At 45.6% G+C, this 14,651-nt stretch overlaps 1 protein-coding gene across 1 annotated transcript in view; it reads left to right on the forward strand.

Moving 5' to 3' along the window:
* Window positions 1–8,497, forward strand: part of ep300b (EP300 lysine acetyltransferase b) — a 38,434-nt gene extending 29,937 nt beyond the window's left edge. Inside the window, exons 21-30 of the mRNA XM_015055430.1 lie at window positions 1,109–1,165; window positions 1,286–1,363; window positions 1,595–1,662; window positions 1,778–1,928; window positions 2,541–2,801; window positions 2,896–3,061; window positions 3,344–3,511; window positions 3,599–3,760; window positions 3,893–4,174; window positions 5,288–8,497. Coding sequence (XP_014910916.1) covers window positions 1,109–1,165; window positions 1,286–1,363; window positions 1,595–1,662; window positions 1,778–1,928; window positions 2,541–2,801; window positions 2,896–3,061; window positions 3,344–3,511; window positions 3,599–3,760; window positions 3,893–4,174; window positions 5,288–8,311 — 4,417 coding nt within the window. The 3' untranslated portion in view covers window positions 8,312–8,497. The remainder of the gene's footprint in view (window positions 1–1,108; window positions 1,166–1,285; window positions 1,364–1,594; window positions 1,663–1,777; window positions 1,929–2,540; window positions 2,802–2,895; window positions 3,062–3,343; window positions 3,512–3,598; window positions 3,761–3,892; window positions 4,175–5,287) is intronic.
* Window positions 8,498–14,651: the final 6,154 nt, after the last annotated feature.

Genomic DNA, 14,651 nt, shown 5'->3' on the forward strand with positions numbered 1-14,651 from the left:
TTTTTTTTATTTTTTTTATTAATAATTTTATGCGGGAAAGGGGTCCAAAAGGGGTTTTTTTTTTTTTTTTTTTTTTTTTTTTTTTTTTAGAATATATTTACAAAAAATGTTTCATCTTGAATGCAACATGTACATTTTTTTTGTACAGTTTTGGCTTAAATTTTGCTCTGACTGTTCTTCTTTCAACAAATGACACTTTTTAAGAGTCTTTACACTCCAGTTAAGGATTAACCAATTATTAAATTAGTGGACGATTATTTAAATAATCGATTAATCGAGATTTGTTCGATTAATCATGATTTGTTTGATTAATCGCTACTAATCCTTTCTTTCCTATAACATTTTCAGATTAAAACAAAAGCATTTTGGGGTTTATGAAAAATAGTGATTCTAAATCTGCCACGACATAAAAATAAGACAAATATTGCTGCAAAAATAATGCTTGCAATTTATCAAAGCGGCTACTTCACTACTTTAATCGTTTCTTCTGAAGAGCAGGAATGTTCTGGTAGCTTCTGTGAAGCCCGCCGACGTTTCAAAATGCTACGGTTTCAAAAAACGTCCCGAAGGATTTTCTTGGCTGTACGAAGCATAGCTCGGTGTTGCCGCTCCCCAGCTGAACAGACGTGTTTGTCTTTTTGGAAATACTTTGCAAAAACAGAAAACTAAAGTAGCATCAACTAGATTGATTTAAAATAAGGCATCCATGTTTTTAAAACGTTTGGCTCATCTGTTAAGCAGCAGAATGCAGGCTAGCACCGGAGCAGATATCCAAATGAATTGTGTAAATACTTGAATCTGTGGTGTTTATACTCAAGTTGATCATATTTTGTGGATCTCATAAACAAACCCAACATGCTCCAAGACCCAGAAGTCTAAATGCTAAAAGGATAATATAGAGCAGTTCAGCTTCTACTTTTCACTTCATTTGTCTCCTAAAAAATGTGGATTTAAAACCGTTTCTGCTTCTCAAAATTATTTTTTGTGAAACATGCTGGACTAACGTTTATTAGTTTTGTTTTCTGTAATAATCAGGATGTAACTTTTGCAGATAATTTTACTCAATCTTCAGAGAATCAAATATATTCCCCTTCTTTTCCCCCCACAGCTCCATCAACAAAGACCAGTTCCAGAAAAAGAAGAACGACACGCTCGACCCTGAGCTGTAAGTGTTCCTCCTCCTCTAGTGTCGTTATTTGACTCTGCGCAGTGTGAACGTCCAGCGGGCCTCCGCTCCGGAGCGTCTCAATATACATTTCCTGACTCTGGTTTTGTCTCTGCTCAGCCTCGTGGAATGTATTGACTGCGGTCGTAAAATGCACCAGATCTGCGTTCTGCATAATGAAACCATATGGCCGTCAGGGTAAGGAGGCCGTCGTGAACAGCACACACACTCTGTTGCTCAAAGTGTGTCTTGGTTCTTCAGAAGTCCTTTAAAAATAGTCGGGGAGGGGGGAAGGCTTTGAAATATTTATTAAAGAGCAGTGATCCCTTAAAGTTAAACTCCCCTTCCTGTGCGGTCTGTTTGTCACCTAAGCATGGGAGCAGTTTTCCAGTGTCAAGAGCTGATTTATTCATTTATTTTGGTTCGCAGCTTCGTATGCGGCAACTGCCTGAAAAAGGCCAATAAGACGCGAAAGGAGAACAAATATGCAGCCAAAAGTAAGTGAAGCTGTACAAGCGAACGTTCTGCTTTCGTTGCGTACGTCGCCGACACTCTGGACCCTTAATGAGGGGAGTTTTTATTTTTCCATCTCATTCGTTTGTTTCGTTGCAGGACTTCCGCAGACGAAGCTGGGGAACTACCTGGAGATGCGAGTGAACGACTACCTCAAGCGGCAGAGCCACCCCGAGTCCGGAGAGGTCACCGTCCGGGTGGTCCACGTCTCAGACAAGGTGGTTGAGGTCAAGCCGGGCATGAAGTCCAGGTGAGCGCTCGGCAGGTTTCTTTCTCCGTAAGCTTGGATTATGTGCGAGTTTTTGACAAATAAGCAAGCAAAATGTTTTTTTGTTTTGTTTTTTCAAAATTGTTGTATCGGCCCATGAAGGTTTATTTTTTGTTAGTGTGACTCTTTAACTTTCCAAAAGTACTTTTCATTTGGATTTTATATTGAAATTACATTTATTTTTTCCCCTCAGTTTGCTTCATCAGTGCTAGAAATTATCCTGTGGTGTGACATGAAAGCTGTTTTGTTTTAAATAAAAATGTTTTACATTAACATTTTATCATAACTCCCTTTATACATATCTGTTTTTGTAACAGTGTGGTACAATTTGATAATGTTTTCTAATTAATCATACAAAGAACACCTAATCGTACAAGATATTTCATATTATGTCAATAAGACCCTTGCTGATGATAATTTCCTTGATAGTTCTCTTGAAATTTACCTCATTTTATACTAACAAAGGTGTTTGTTTATCAAAATTATGAACGTCACACCAAGTGATGTATGTCGCGCTATATGACAAACGGCAGCCATATATATATTTCAAGTTATTCTGATCTTTTCTTGACTTTCCCGGCCGTTTTCTTCCAGGTTCGTGGACAACGGCGAGATGGCCGAGTCGTTCCCATACAGGATGAAGGCCCTGTTCGCCTTCGAGGACATCGACGGAGCCGACGTGTGTTTCTTCGGCATGCACGTCCAAGAGTACGGCTCCGACTGCCCACCGCCCAACCAGAGACGGGTGTACATCTCGTACCTGGACAGCGTGCACTTTTTTAAACCGCGACACCTGAGGACCGCCGTCTACCACGAGATCCTGCTGGGCTACCTGGAGTACGTCAAGAGACTCGGGTAAGACGGCAAAGGGTGCTTGGGAAAAACGTAAAAGGTAAAAGGCGGGTTTTGATATGCAGAGATTAAACGCAAAACTGTTTTGCGATCTCAGGTATACGACGGGACACATTTGGGCGTGTCCTCCCAGCGAGGGAGACGACTACATCTTCCACTGTCACCCGCCGGACCAGAAGATCCCGAAGCCCAAACGGCTGCAGGAGTGGTACAAGAAGATGCTGGACAAGGCTGTCGCTGAGCGAATCGTCCACGACTATAAGGTGACGCCTTCGATCGGGAATACGGCTCCGCTTTGTTTTCAGGGTAGATTTTAAAGAAACCAAACTTGGTAAAAGTTTTTAATTTTTGACGTTTCGTCACGTCACAACATCAAAAGTCACAAATCTGAATAAGCCTCTGACTGAAGATTGTTGCTGTGTGTCTCGTGGCTGTCATAACATGCTAACATCAATTCAGTGGAGATGACTGCTGATCCACCTCGTTTGCTTTTGCTGCTCCTTTTTCATTCCATCTGTTTTTTTTATTTATTTGGGAACTTTTAGGACATTTTCAAGCAGGCGACAGAAGACCGCCTGACGAGTGCCAAGGAGCTGCCGTACTTCGAGGGCGACTTCTGGCCCAACGTGCTGGAGGAGAGCATCAAGGAGCTGGAGCAGGAGGAGGAGGAGAGGAAGAGGGAGGAGAGCAGCACCTCCAACGAGAGCACCGACGTGAGTCAGAACAAGAATCCGCTGCGGTCTCGTCTCGCTGCCGCCTCGGGACGGCTATTGACTCCGTCTTCGTTTAAACGTCCACAGGCCACAAAAGGAGACAGCAAGAACGCCAAAAAGAAGAACAATAAAAAGGCGAACAAGAACAAGAGCAGCCTGAGTCGAGCCAACAAGAAGAAGCCGGGGATGCCCAGCGTTTCCAACGACCTTTCCCAGAAACTCTACGCCACCATGGAGAAACACAAAGAGGTATGTCTTTTCTTTTTCTTTTTTATCACACCCATAAACTTTAGTGTGTTCTATATAAAAGTTTGAAACGTTGAAAAAAGTAAGGCCGTTTTCAGGAAATGTTCCCTCAAGATTTCTCTTTTATTTTGGCAGGTTTTCTTCGTCATCCGCCTGATCGCCGGCCCCACCGCCAACTCACTGCCCCCCATCACTGACCCCGACTCCCTCATGGCCTGCGACCTGATGGACGGCCGCGACGCCTTCCTGACCCTGGCCCGCGACAAGCACTTGGAGTTCAGTTCCCTGAGGAGGTCCATGTGGAGCTCCATGTGCATGCTGGTGGAGCTCCACAACCAGAGCCAGGACCGCTTCGTCTACACCTGCAACGAGTGCAAACATCACGTGGAGACCCGCTTCCACTGCACCGTTTGTGAGGTAAGAATGTCCACGTTTCCACCAGGAAACTACAAAATATACACAGGATGTGTCTAAAATTAAGGCCTTAAAATGTCTTAAATTAGTTTAAAAGAGTTAAGTTGGCCTTAAATACATTAATCACAAGTCTTAAGTTGTGTGATGATATATTATTTAATCTCGTATATTCTATGTAGTCTATTTTTCTTGTTTAACTTTTCTGTCAGGCAAACGCTTGAGTCACTTTTTCATTGCTTTCTGTGACTCTACTAATGGTAAATAGCTGCTAATATACCATTGCTAGCTGGCAAAAGGTTTATTAGCTACATAGCTAATATATAGCTTTATTATATATAAGGTATATAGACATAGTAGCAGGAAACATTGGTTTATTTCCTTCAGTAGAAAGGAAACAAACTTTTCTAGCTAGCTTGCTTGCTTTTTTGTGTTTGTTATGGTTTAAGAGCAATTTTATTGCCAGTTGGCTGGACGACATTTGTCTTCGCCACGGGATCATTTTTATTTCCAACTCATACAATGCTGCATTCATTCTGTACAAAAGAGCCCGTCACTGAAGGGGTTAAGGCTGTTTCTTTAGTACATTTCTGTTTTGGAACAGGTCTTAAATTTAAATTATAATGGCCTTAAAAAGTCTTTAGTTTGAGTTGGTGAAACCTGCACAAACCCTGTAAATTCATTTAGCTAAATTAAGGCCTTAAATGTGTTGGCCTTGCATATGTTAATCACAGGTCTTAAATTTGATCATGAAAAAACCATTTAATCTTGTTTTTCTCACAAGACAAGCAAAAATCAGGCAAAAATTGAGTCACACACAGACGTCTTCATTACGTTCTGAGAGTCTTTTGAGGCAAACCGCCAACTAGCTGCTAATATGTCCTTCCTGGCTAATTATTTGCGTCTCACCCTACAATTTGCCCACATATGCACATCTACATGGACGAGCTCAAAATTTCACATGCACGAAATTCACTGGTGGCTCGGCAGAATTTCATTCAAGGTGGCATTAGAAAGATCTGAAAAGGTCTTAAATGTGACTTGGTGACAAGTGCAAACAACATGTTATAATAATATCTACTTTATACATTTTTTTAAGACTTTTTTTTTTTCCTTCAGGATTATGACTTGTGCATCACCTGCTACAACACTAAAGGCCACAATCACAAGATGGACAAACTGGGGCTCGGCCTGGACGACGACAGCAACAACCAGGCGGCGGCGGCCACTCAGAGTCCGGGCGACTCCCGCCGCCTCAGCATCCAGCGCTGCATCCAGTCATTGGTCCACGCGTGCCAGTGCCGCAACGCCAACTGCTCCCTCCCGTCCTGTCAGAAGATGAAGCGTGTCGTGCAGCACACCAAAGGCTGCAAGCGCAAGACCAACGGCGGCTGCCCCATCTGCAAGCAGCTGATCGCGCTGTGCTGCTACCATGCTAAGCACTGCCAGGAGAACAAATGCCCCGTCCCGTTCTGCCTGAACATCAAGCAGAAGCTCCGGCAGCAGCAGCTGCAGCACCGGCTGCAGCAGGCACAGATGTTGAGGAGGAGGATGGCCACCATGCAGCGGGTGGGCCAGCCTGCGGGGGCGCCGCCCGGGGGACCCATGGTGGGGCTGCCATCGCCGGGAGCCAACAGCGCCACGGCGCCCAGTACGCCCACGTCGGTCGGCACCCAGCCGCCGACTCCCCACACCCCGACTCAGAACATGCCCCCTGTCCAGGCGCAGGGCATGGGTCCTGGAAACGGGATGCAGCAGCAGCAAGGAGCGATGCCGACCCAACATCCACTGAACCAGTTCCAGCAGATGAGCGGCGGAGCGGCTGCAGCAGGAGGGATGATGAACTCTCCCCAGCAGCAGCAGCAGATGCTTACTCAGATGGCGCAGCAAGGCATCCCGGGGGGCAACCCCCATCCGCCGTATGCCGCCAGACCGCCAGGCTCCTCGCCCATCCACCAATCCCAGGGGAAACCATTGATGGGCTCGTCGACGCCGCCTCAGCAACCCGGTGGGGGTGTGATGCCCGGCAACGCGGCGGGGCAGCAGCCTCCTGGCCAGCCGCCCCCGTCCGGCCCCCCACCTGCAGCCGTGGAGATAGCCCTGAAGATCCAGCAGGTGGCCGACGCCCAAAGGAGGCTGGGCCTGCAGAGGCAAGCGGCGGCGGCAGCAGCAGCGACGGGCATGATGCCGTCTCACCCGCACCACCAGCCGGGTCAGCCGCCGCAGATGGCCATGGGGCACGGCGGCTCCGTGGGGATGGTCGGACCGCAGGGGATGCAGCCACAAAACCAAACGGCTGTAAGAGCCCACATGGATCAGCAGCAGGGTGCGATGCAGGGGATAATGGCCGCTGGCGGGCACATGCAGCAGCAACCCCCGCCGCAGGGTAACCTGCCACCACAGAGGATGGGTGCGCCGCTGCAGAACCCGCAGCAGCCGCAGCAGCAGTGGACCGGACCAGGGATTCCACCGCAGCAAAGGCAGGCGATGATGAACCAGATGAGCCATCAAGCCATGATGGCAGCGCAGCAGCAGCAGCAACAACAACAGCAGCAGCAGCAGCAACAACAACAGCAGCAGCAGTCGCATCAGACAGCTCAGGGGCATGCTGCCATGATGAACATAGCGCAGCAGCAGCAAGGGTCTGCTGGGGGGAACATCCCCCAAGCGGCTCTACAGGAGCTCCTCCGCACCCTGCGCTCCCCCAGCTCTCCGTTGCAGCAGCAGCAGGTCCTCAACATCCTGCGCTCCAACCCGCAGCTCATGGCTGCTTTCATCAAGCAACGAGCCTCAAAATACAAGGGCGGCCCCGGCGGAGCGGACGGCGTCCCAGGAGGGGGTCCAGGCCCCACTGGGGGGCCGGTTGGACACCCCATGCCTGGAGTCAATCCGCAGGTGAACATGAACGCTGCTAGCAGCAGCCAGCCAGGGATGCACATGGGCGGTCAGGGAGGAGCCAACATCAGCATGGCTTCCATGTCTCAGCTGCAGCAGGTGCAGCAGCAGCTGCAGCATCAGCAGCAGCAGCTGCAGCATCAGCAGCAGCAGCTGCAGCAGCAGCAGCATCAGCAGCAGCAGTTGCAGCATCAGCAGCAACAGCTGCAGCAACAGCAGCAACAGAGGCCGATGCTGAGCAGTTTGCAGCAGCAGCAAGGGGTGGGGCGAGGTATGCAAGGTCAGGGGTCGCAGATGGGAAACATCAACAATCTCCAGGTGCGAGAGTTGCTTATGAGGCGGCAGCAGCTGCAGCAGATGCAACAGCAGCAGCAACAGATGGGGATGAATCACGGTCAGTTCCAGCAGCCGCAGCCCCCCCAGGGGCAGGCATTCATGGGGCAGGGGCCCCCCGGAGGCCCCCAGGGGCCGCAGGCGCAGGGATACCCAGGGTCTGCCCAGCAGCAGGTCACGGTCGCCCTGCAGCAGAGGCTGCAGCTCCATCTGCAGCAGCAGCAGCAGCAGCAGCAGAACAGCATGGCTGCCCTCCAAAGCAGCGACGCGGGTCCAGGAGGCGGAGGCGTTGCTCAGCAACCGCCTCAAGGCACGCAGCCTCCCCAGGGCGGGCCCACCCCTCCGTCTTCCCAGACGCATTTCCAACAAACTCTGCCGCAGAGGCTGCTGCAGCAGCAGCAGCAGCAGCAGCAGCAGCAGCAGCACCACCTCGGCCCCGGCAGCTCGCCCGCCCAACACAGCAACCCCATGAGCCCCCAGCAGCCACTGCCGCCGCAGCAGATGGCACCGTCGCCGCACCCCCACCTGCAGGGCCAGGCGCTGCCGACGTCGCTCGCCAACCAGGTGCGCTCACCGCAGCCCTCGCCGCGGCCGCAGTCCCAGCCGCCTCACTCCAGCCCGTCTCCGCGCATGCAGCCTCAGCCGTCGCCGCATCACATCTCGCCGCAGGTGCAGACGGGCTCGCCGCACCCGGGCCACCTGAACCAGCACCACCCCGGGATGGTGGTTCCCCCGCAGCAGCAGCAGCAGCAGCAGCAAAGCCAGCAGCAGAACGCCATGGAGCAGTTTGGCTCCGACCAGAGCGCCATGCTCTCCCAGCTGAGCGGCATGGCCAGTCTGCACGGGCCGGCTGGCGCCGGCGGTCCCGACCCGATGGGCCAGAACATGAACCACAACTCCTTAGACCACATGTAGAGAGGCTCAGCGAATCTCTGCTCAAACTGCACTCACCAAGGACAGTATTATTATTCCTTAGCCTTTTTTTTTTTTTTTTTTACTATTATTAAAAAGTTATTTAAAATGTTTTCAATAAAGATGCATTGAACTGAACTTCCTATGGGAGATGAACAATAAATGGAGCAGTTGTTAAATGAGTTAGAATGAATTGTAACTTATTGCTGTTAATATATATTTTTGCCAACTTGAGGACAAAGGTGGGAGTATGGAGGTGATTCCCTTGTAAACAAAAGTACTTGCCTTTTTTTTAAATATGTTTTTACAATTTTAAAAGGAGGGTCAAGGATTAAAGAAGAAATTATTTTAATGCAACTATTTTGTTTAGTTTTGCGTCATTCAGTCTTTTTTTTTTGCAGAGTGATGCAACATATCTGTAAATTCACACACAAAGCATTTTTCTTTTTGTATCGTTTGGGCTTGTTTTATTTATTCAGTTTCATCAGAGGTGGGCTGCGGACGTCCTGAGACCGCTTCAGTCTATTTTTTTTTTTTGCCGTCGATGTCAGTAGTCTCTTATTTCGCTTTAGCTGTCCAGGTGGAAACGACGTCAAGCGTCCGGATCCGAGATGTCACGCTGGAAGAGACATTTTTTCTTTTAATATTTTTATTTTCCTCGCAGACGTGCAAAGCCCTCTCCCTCGAATGTGTGCCCACTCCTTCCTTTTAAAGACTTCAGATGGAGCTGCGGAGGCTTGGGGAGGGGGGGATGCATACCTTTGTGCCTGTAACGTTTTACATATGTGGGCTGGGATGTATACAAATGGGAAGGGTGGCTTCTTCTTGTTTTGTTTTTTTTTAGGATTCTACTGTTAAGTAAACAGAGGATGACGATGATCCAAATGAACTGTGTTGCACAGAAACGAGGCGAAAGCCGGCAGTCGGTTAGTCTCTTTCTTCCTCTTCCCCTTTGCTGCTTCCTTTGGACTTTTTAAATCCTCCTCTGGTGGAGGACAGGCTCCCTCCTTATAAACCGTATCCTCTTTATCTTTCTGCTCAGAACTTTGGGAGTTAATTTAATATTTTTTACTGTACAAAGGAAACAAACTGTGGACTCAAATACTGTTTTTTTTTTTTATAATAAAATGAAAATTAGCAATACAGTTCTGTCCTGCATGTTTATTATTAGCCCCAGGTATCTAAATCTTATCAGATGTTAACATATGCTCATATTCACGGCTAAGTTATTTGCTAATTTGGCGTTTTTAGCAGTGAAATATTTCAACATATAATGGAATGTGATTTTTATATAATATTTTAAATCAAAATGTTTATGTCTGGGGAGTCCAAAGTGTGGCCCACGGTCCTCAATGTGATTTTGTTCGGCCCATTACCACGTCACAAATTGTAAAAATTTGGTCAACAAAATAGAGAAAACACAATAAATTTTGACATATCTTTTTCTTTCAATAAGACAACAGTTAAAGCTCTTTTTATTATTTGGATCTTTAAATCTTTAAGCCCTAAAGGGAGTGACAACGGTCCAGAAAAATTTGCAGTACCGTAATTCCGCCACACTTTGCGCAATGTGAAAAATTTCAACAGTTTCCGTTCCGCTTTCTTGCCGATATCGGATTATTATGGTAATTTCACCGTAATAAATTGGAGGAAGTGAAATTAATCTGAGGGGCCCTCTTTTAATAGACAGTAAATTGCGAAAATAAATTAATAGATATTGAAAGTTCCAGTTCTTATGGATAAATGGGCAAATATACATTTACTCACAGGACATTTAAAGAATTGTGTACAATCAAAATAAGCAAAAATATCCAGGCGGAGATTTTAAATTTAGGACATAAAGGGTTAATGGTATATTTAATTTTATTGAGCACCATGACTAATTTTTATGGCCTGCCACTAGTTTAAATGTGACAGTTTTGTCCACCAGGGCAAAAAGCTTTGACACCCCTGTCTTTAATTTTAAATCCTGCAAGCTTCAGAGTGCATTTTTGAGGTCAAACACTGATGATGGCAGGAAAGTCTGGATGCTCCAATTCATCCAAAGGTCTTCTGTTGGGTTGAAGTCAGGACTTCAGTTATCCGTATGTGTTTGGTTCTTACTTTCTGCCGTCATGTTGGAAAAGGAAACTTCCCTAAAATGTTCCCACAAAGTTGGGAGCTTGAAATCACCTAAAACATCTTGATATCCTGTTGCATTCAAAGATCTCATTTCACTCGAGCCAAGCAAATGAACCCAAAATCCTGAAAAACAGCCATGTAATGTAATTTCCTGAGCACCAAACGCTCCACTTGTCAGGCAAGTGCCAATTCCCTGGGAACTGCCAAACCCCAACTTGTTTATTGGATTGCCTGATCGTCACGATTGTTTCATGACTGCAGAGAACACATTTCCACTGCTGCATCCAACAATTTGGATCACTCTTGGTTGCTCTGTTTCCATTACAAATGCTTCAGTATTTTGCTAATGTCGATTGTGGAATTCCTGTTTCCCTTAAATAAGAAATTAACAAAACTTGTTCATAATAAGTCATAAAAAAACAATCTTGGATCTTAAACGTAAACTCTTGCATGAAATATATTCATAATTCAGCCATCAGAGGAGAGGTCAGCTACTTATTCAGGCGTTGGAGCAACAAGCCTCTTATACTTAGGAACGGCGTTATGGGGAAATTTTAGTTATTGATTTTATAGAAGAGTAATCAGTTCAACATGTTCGAATGACACAAGCACATTGTCCGAAAAAACAAAACAAAACAACAACAACAATAACAAAAAACATCCTCCTCCTACTACTTCCTGTCGTCTTCTTGGATGTCTTGACCAGTAGAAACGTTGGGTTGTTGATCACGTGATTTCTGTGACGCAAAAAAAAGTGTTTCCGTTGACGTTTTCCGAAATAAATCTATTTCATTACGGCCGAAAAACCACCTTATTGTTGCGGAAAGTGTCTCCAATATATGTGATAAGGAGCTCAATAAATACTGTGTATGTTGTGTGTGGGTGAGGACGATGCGAGGCTAGCGGTCCTCCGGTCAGAAGTGGTCGCTGTGTGCTGTAACCCGCCTGCTTTGGAGCGACTGAGGGACGGTAGTTAGGGAAAGTCTGTTCGGCCTGTAGTTGTTAAGCCGAAGCTGTTAAATTTGTCTCTTCACCACCTTAGTGCCACTGCGTTTTATGTTATTCGCCCCTCTTACGGGCAAGTGAGGGAGTTAACCCCGAAGACGAATCCTACTTCGGCCCTGGAGGAAATATCTCCCCTGTGTTTTCGGACTACGGTCTGAAGACTGAAGCAAGAACAGTTAGCATTATCCTGGCGCTAAAAACGTTTTCCTATTTTTCGAAAAACGTAAGCTGTCTTTTTTCTTTTTAATGGCGTGTTTCTGTTGAGCTGATTTATTTTCGTAATTTTAATTTGCGCAATTTCAGGGTTAATAGAAACGCAGCTGGTCGCCATAGAGACCACGAAGCTCTCTAATTACTGTTGAGTAGAGGTTCTTCTGCACTATGTGAGTTTTAGGGCCAATAGGCCCTTTTTTTTACCCCTGTTACTGTCATTCTCAATGGCCTCCATTTTGTTATGCCATTTTGAAATATTTAGTCTTAAAGTAAATAGCATTCTGCTGTCATTGTGTCATCAACGGTCTAAAAGGGATACACCCTTTCACAAGTATTTGGAGAAGCAGTCTGAATTCAATTATTTGGAGAGGTGAACTCAACTTCAACAATGCAGAGTGTATACAGTCCTGTAAGTTTTTAAATAAATGTTATTTTGTACGTTGCAGATGAAACCACATGCCTTCCATTCAGGCCAGGAAGAGCTAAGGTCAGCTTTTTCCATTCCAACAACTGTTTTGATGTGTTTGCGTCCAAGTTTTAGCTAGCTTCCCCCCTCAGGGGAGAGAAAATTACAATTAACGATCCAGAAAATTAGGCAATTTAACAATGACAAAAACTATGCTTGAAGAAAGCTCAGTTTTACCCCAGAGTGGGCGACACTAAAGCTTGGAGTGACCACAGAGCCATAAACTCTGTGAAAGGCCAACAGAGTCACTGCTGCCTCTGGTTTCTGTTTTGCATTGGCTGAACACAAAGTTCTCAGCTAACAAGTGAGTTAGCTTCAGATGTGAGATATATAAAGTTATAGCAAATATGACTTAAAATAAATTTGACTTAGTAATTTAAAGCCTTACAATTGGGCCTTTGTCTCTAAAAACTTTTGCTCTTTCTGAAACTCCGCCTTCAGGAAGCCATCACAACACGATTCCTCTATTAACCTTTTAGCAACGTTTTTAGCAGCGTTGCACTGAGAAGTAGCTCGTATAATGAGCTCAGCTGGTGTGCTCATTATAGCTGTGCTAATTGCTGCTGGCTAGGCTGAAGGAGCTCAGTGGGGGGGAGAGCTGCTCTGTGAGGCAGAAGCTCAGAAACTGGAGCTCTTTGAAGGCAGTGCTCGGTTTCAACCAGGCGTTTCCCAGCTGAATGGTTGCCAGGGGAGACTAAATGATTTCTCAAACATACATGAAAGAATCACGACAACACACCAAGTATGTTTTTGATGAGGGAATAACATAACATGTTTTAGCGCTAAAAAAAGTCACTTTTACATATTACTGCATTACATTTTTAGTGAAACAATGCAAACATGAGGGCAGTTGCTATTTAAAAAAAATAGCGTGCTTGATTTATGGTAGAAATCAGCTTTGTTCTTAGCCCAACTATGATTAGCTTTAGCCTCCAGGTTAAGTTAATCCTACAACACAAAAATATATATGCTGTTTGGAAATGTTTTGGGTCACAAGAAATGACCTTAACTCAATATTATGTTGTACAGATCGTTGCAGATAGCCTGACTAATTTACAAGCTAATATCAGTTTGTTAGAGAGAATGGCAAAAAGGTACAATGTTCTGCTCAATAAGGAACTGAAAACTACTCCTACTAACAATCAAATCAACTAGAAGGATGCAATAAGGATATAAAGAGGAAGAAGGAATGGACAGGCACATGAAGAACATAATGACACAAGGAAAGAGACCACAGGAGGAATAAAGGATAAAAGAACAAAACAAAAAAAAGAGGGAATGGACAAAGGAAACAGGGAAAAGAATAATCAAGGGGGGGAAAACAAGGAATCAAAGAAGAAACGACACAACTTTTAGCCAGTGGAAGAAAGAGTAAAGGCTGGGGAAACAGTTTATTACTCTCTTAGTTTATTTTTCTCATCCACTTCCGAATTGCAACCAGATTCTTCGCACTTCTGTTGATATTTTTACGTCTCCGATCCGTTCGCATTGTGGATCCTCTGCTCCTGCAGCAGCAGCAGCAGACTCCCCCGCCATGCCGAGTTATGAATCACATCTGGGGATCTGAAGGCAAGCAGCCTCTCTGCATGAGAGCACTCTGCCCTCTAGTGCCGACTCTTAGCAATAGCAATTCCTAAAACGTTCTGTCGACAACAAACTTCTCTTTTGCTGACGGGTCATTGGAATTTTTAGAGCTGCTGTTTGAACAGAACTTGACAAACCCACTGGGTTTCCACCGGAAGAACAAAATACAGAGCTTCTTAGTTTAGAGAAAACTGGCTTTTCATTCTAAGTTTAGCTTTCCACTAATCACTGTTCTAGTGGTTTCAAGCCTCTATTCAGTCAAAGTGAGAGCTTTGAAGTTGTACTCTGATTTTTTTTATTTTATTTCCCAAACCCATCCGTGATAAACATCCACCAAGACGCATTATTTTCATACACATTTATTGAAAATGCAGTCAAATAGAAACTTTTTTGTGATATAGAGAAGACATGTTTGATAATCCATCTTTGTTAGAGAGAGACAGATTCAGACACATCAAGAGACATAAATTAGTGCAGTTTATACAAGTGACATGCAATAAATAATGGCTCACTACAATTTGACCCAGAAGTACATTTGCTTCCATTTGTACATTACCTACGGAGTTCAGAAGCAACGTCTTGAATCGACACCTCCTCTTTTGATGAGCACAAAAGCCGGTGAAAGGAGCGGACTATCAATTGGTAATACAAAAATAGACCCAGGCAGCATTTCATACTTGGAAAGTTAAAGGACGAAGAGACAGCAAACACGACCGCGCATTTCCTTTTTGTCCGTCCACCCCTCCTTTAGATGCACGGCTCCATCTGAGGCGTTAATCCGCCGTCTTTGTTTGGATCTCTCCTTTGTTACAGAAATAAACCCCTCCGACAAAAGCGTGGCAGACAGCCGCGTGCGTGTGTGGCACAGACTGATGGGGGCATGCGCGTAGCTCTGTGCGAGAGATAGTGAGCGACATTTACAAAAAACATTGTTTTACTTTTTTCTTTTAAAAA

Source organism: Poecilia latipinna, unplaced genomic scaffold, assembly GCF_001443285.1.
Source record: "Poecilia latipinna isolate Pla-1442-1.1 unplaced genomic scaffold, P_latipinna-1.0 Scaffold1315, whole genome shotgun sequence".
Classification (NCBI taxonomy): domain Eukaryota; kingdom Metazoa; phylum Chordata; class Actinopteri; order Cyprinodontiformes; family Poeciliidae; genus Poecilia; species Poecilia latipinna.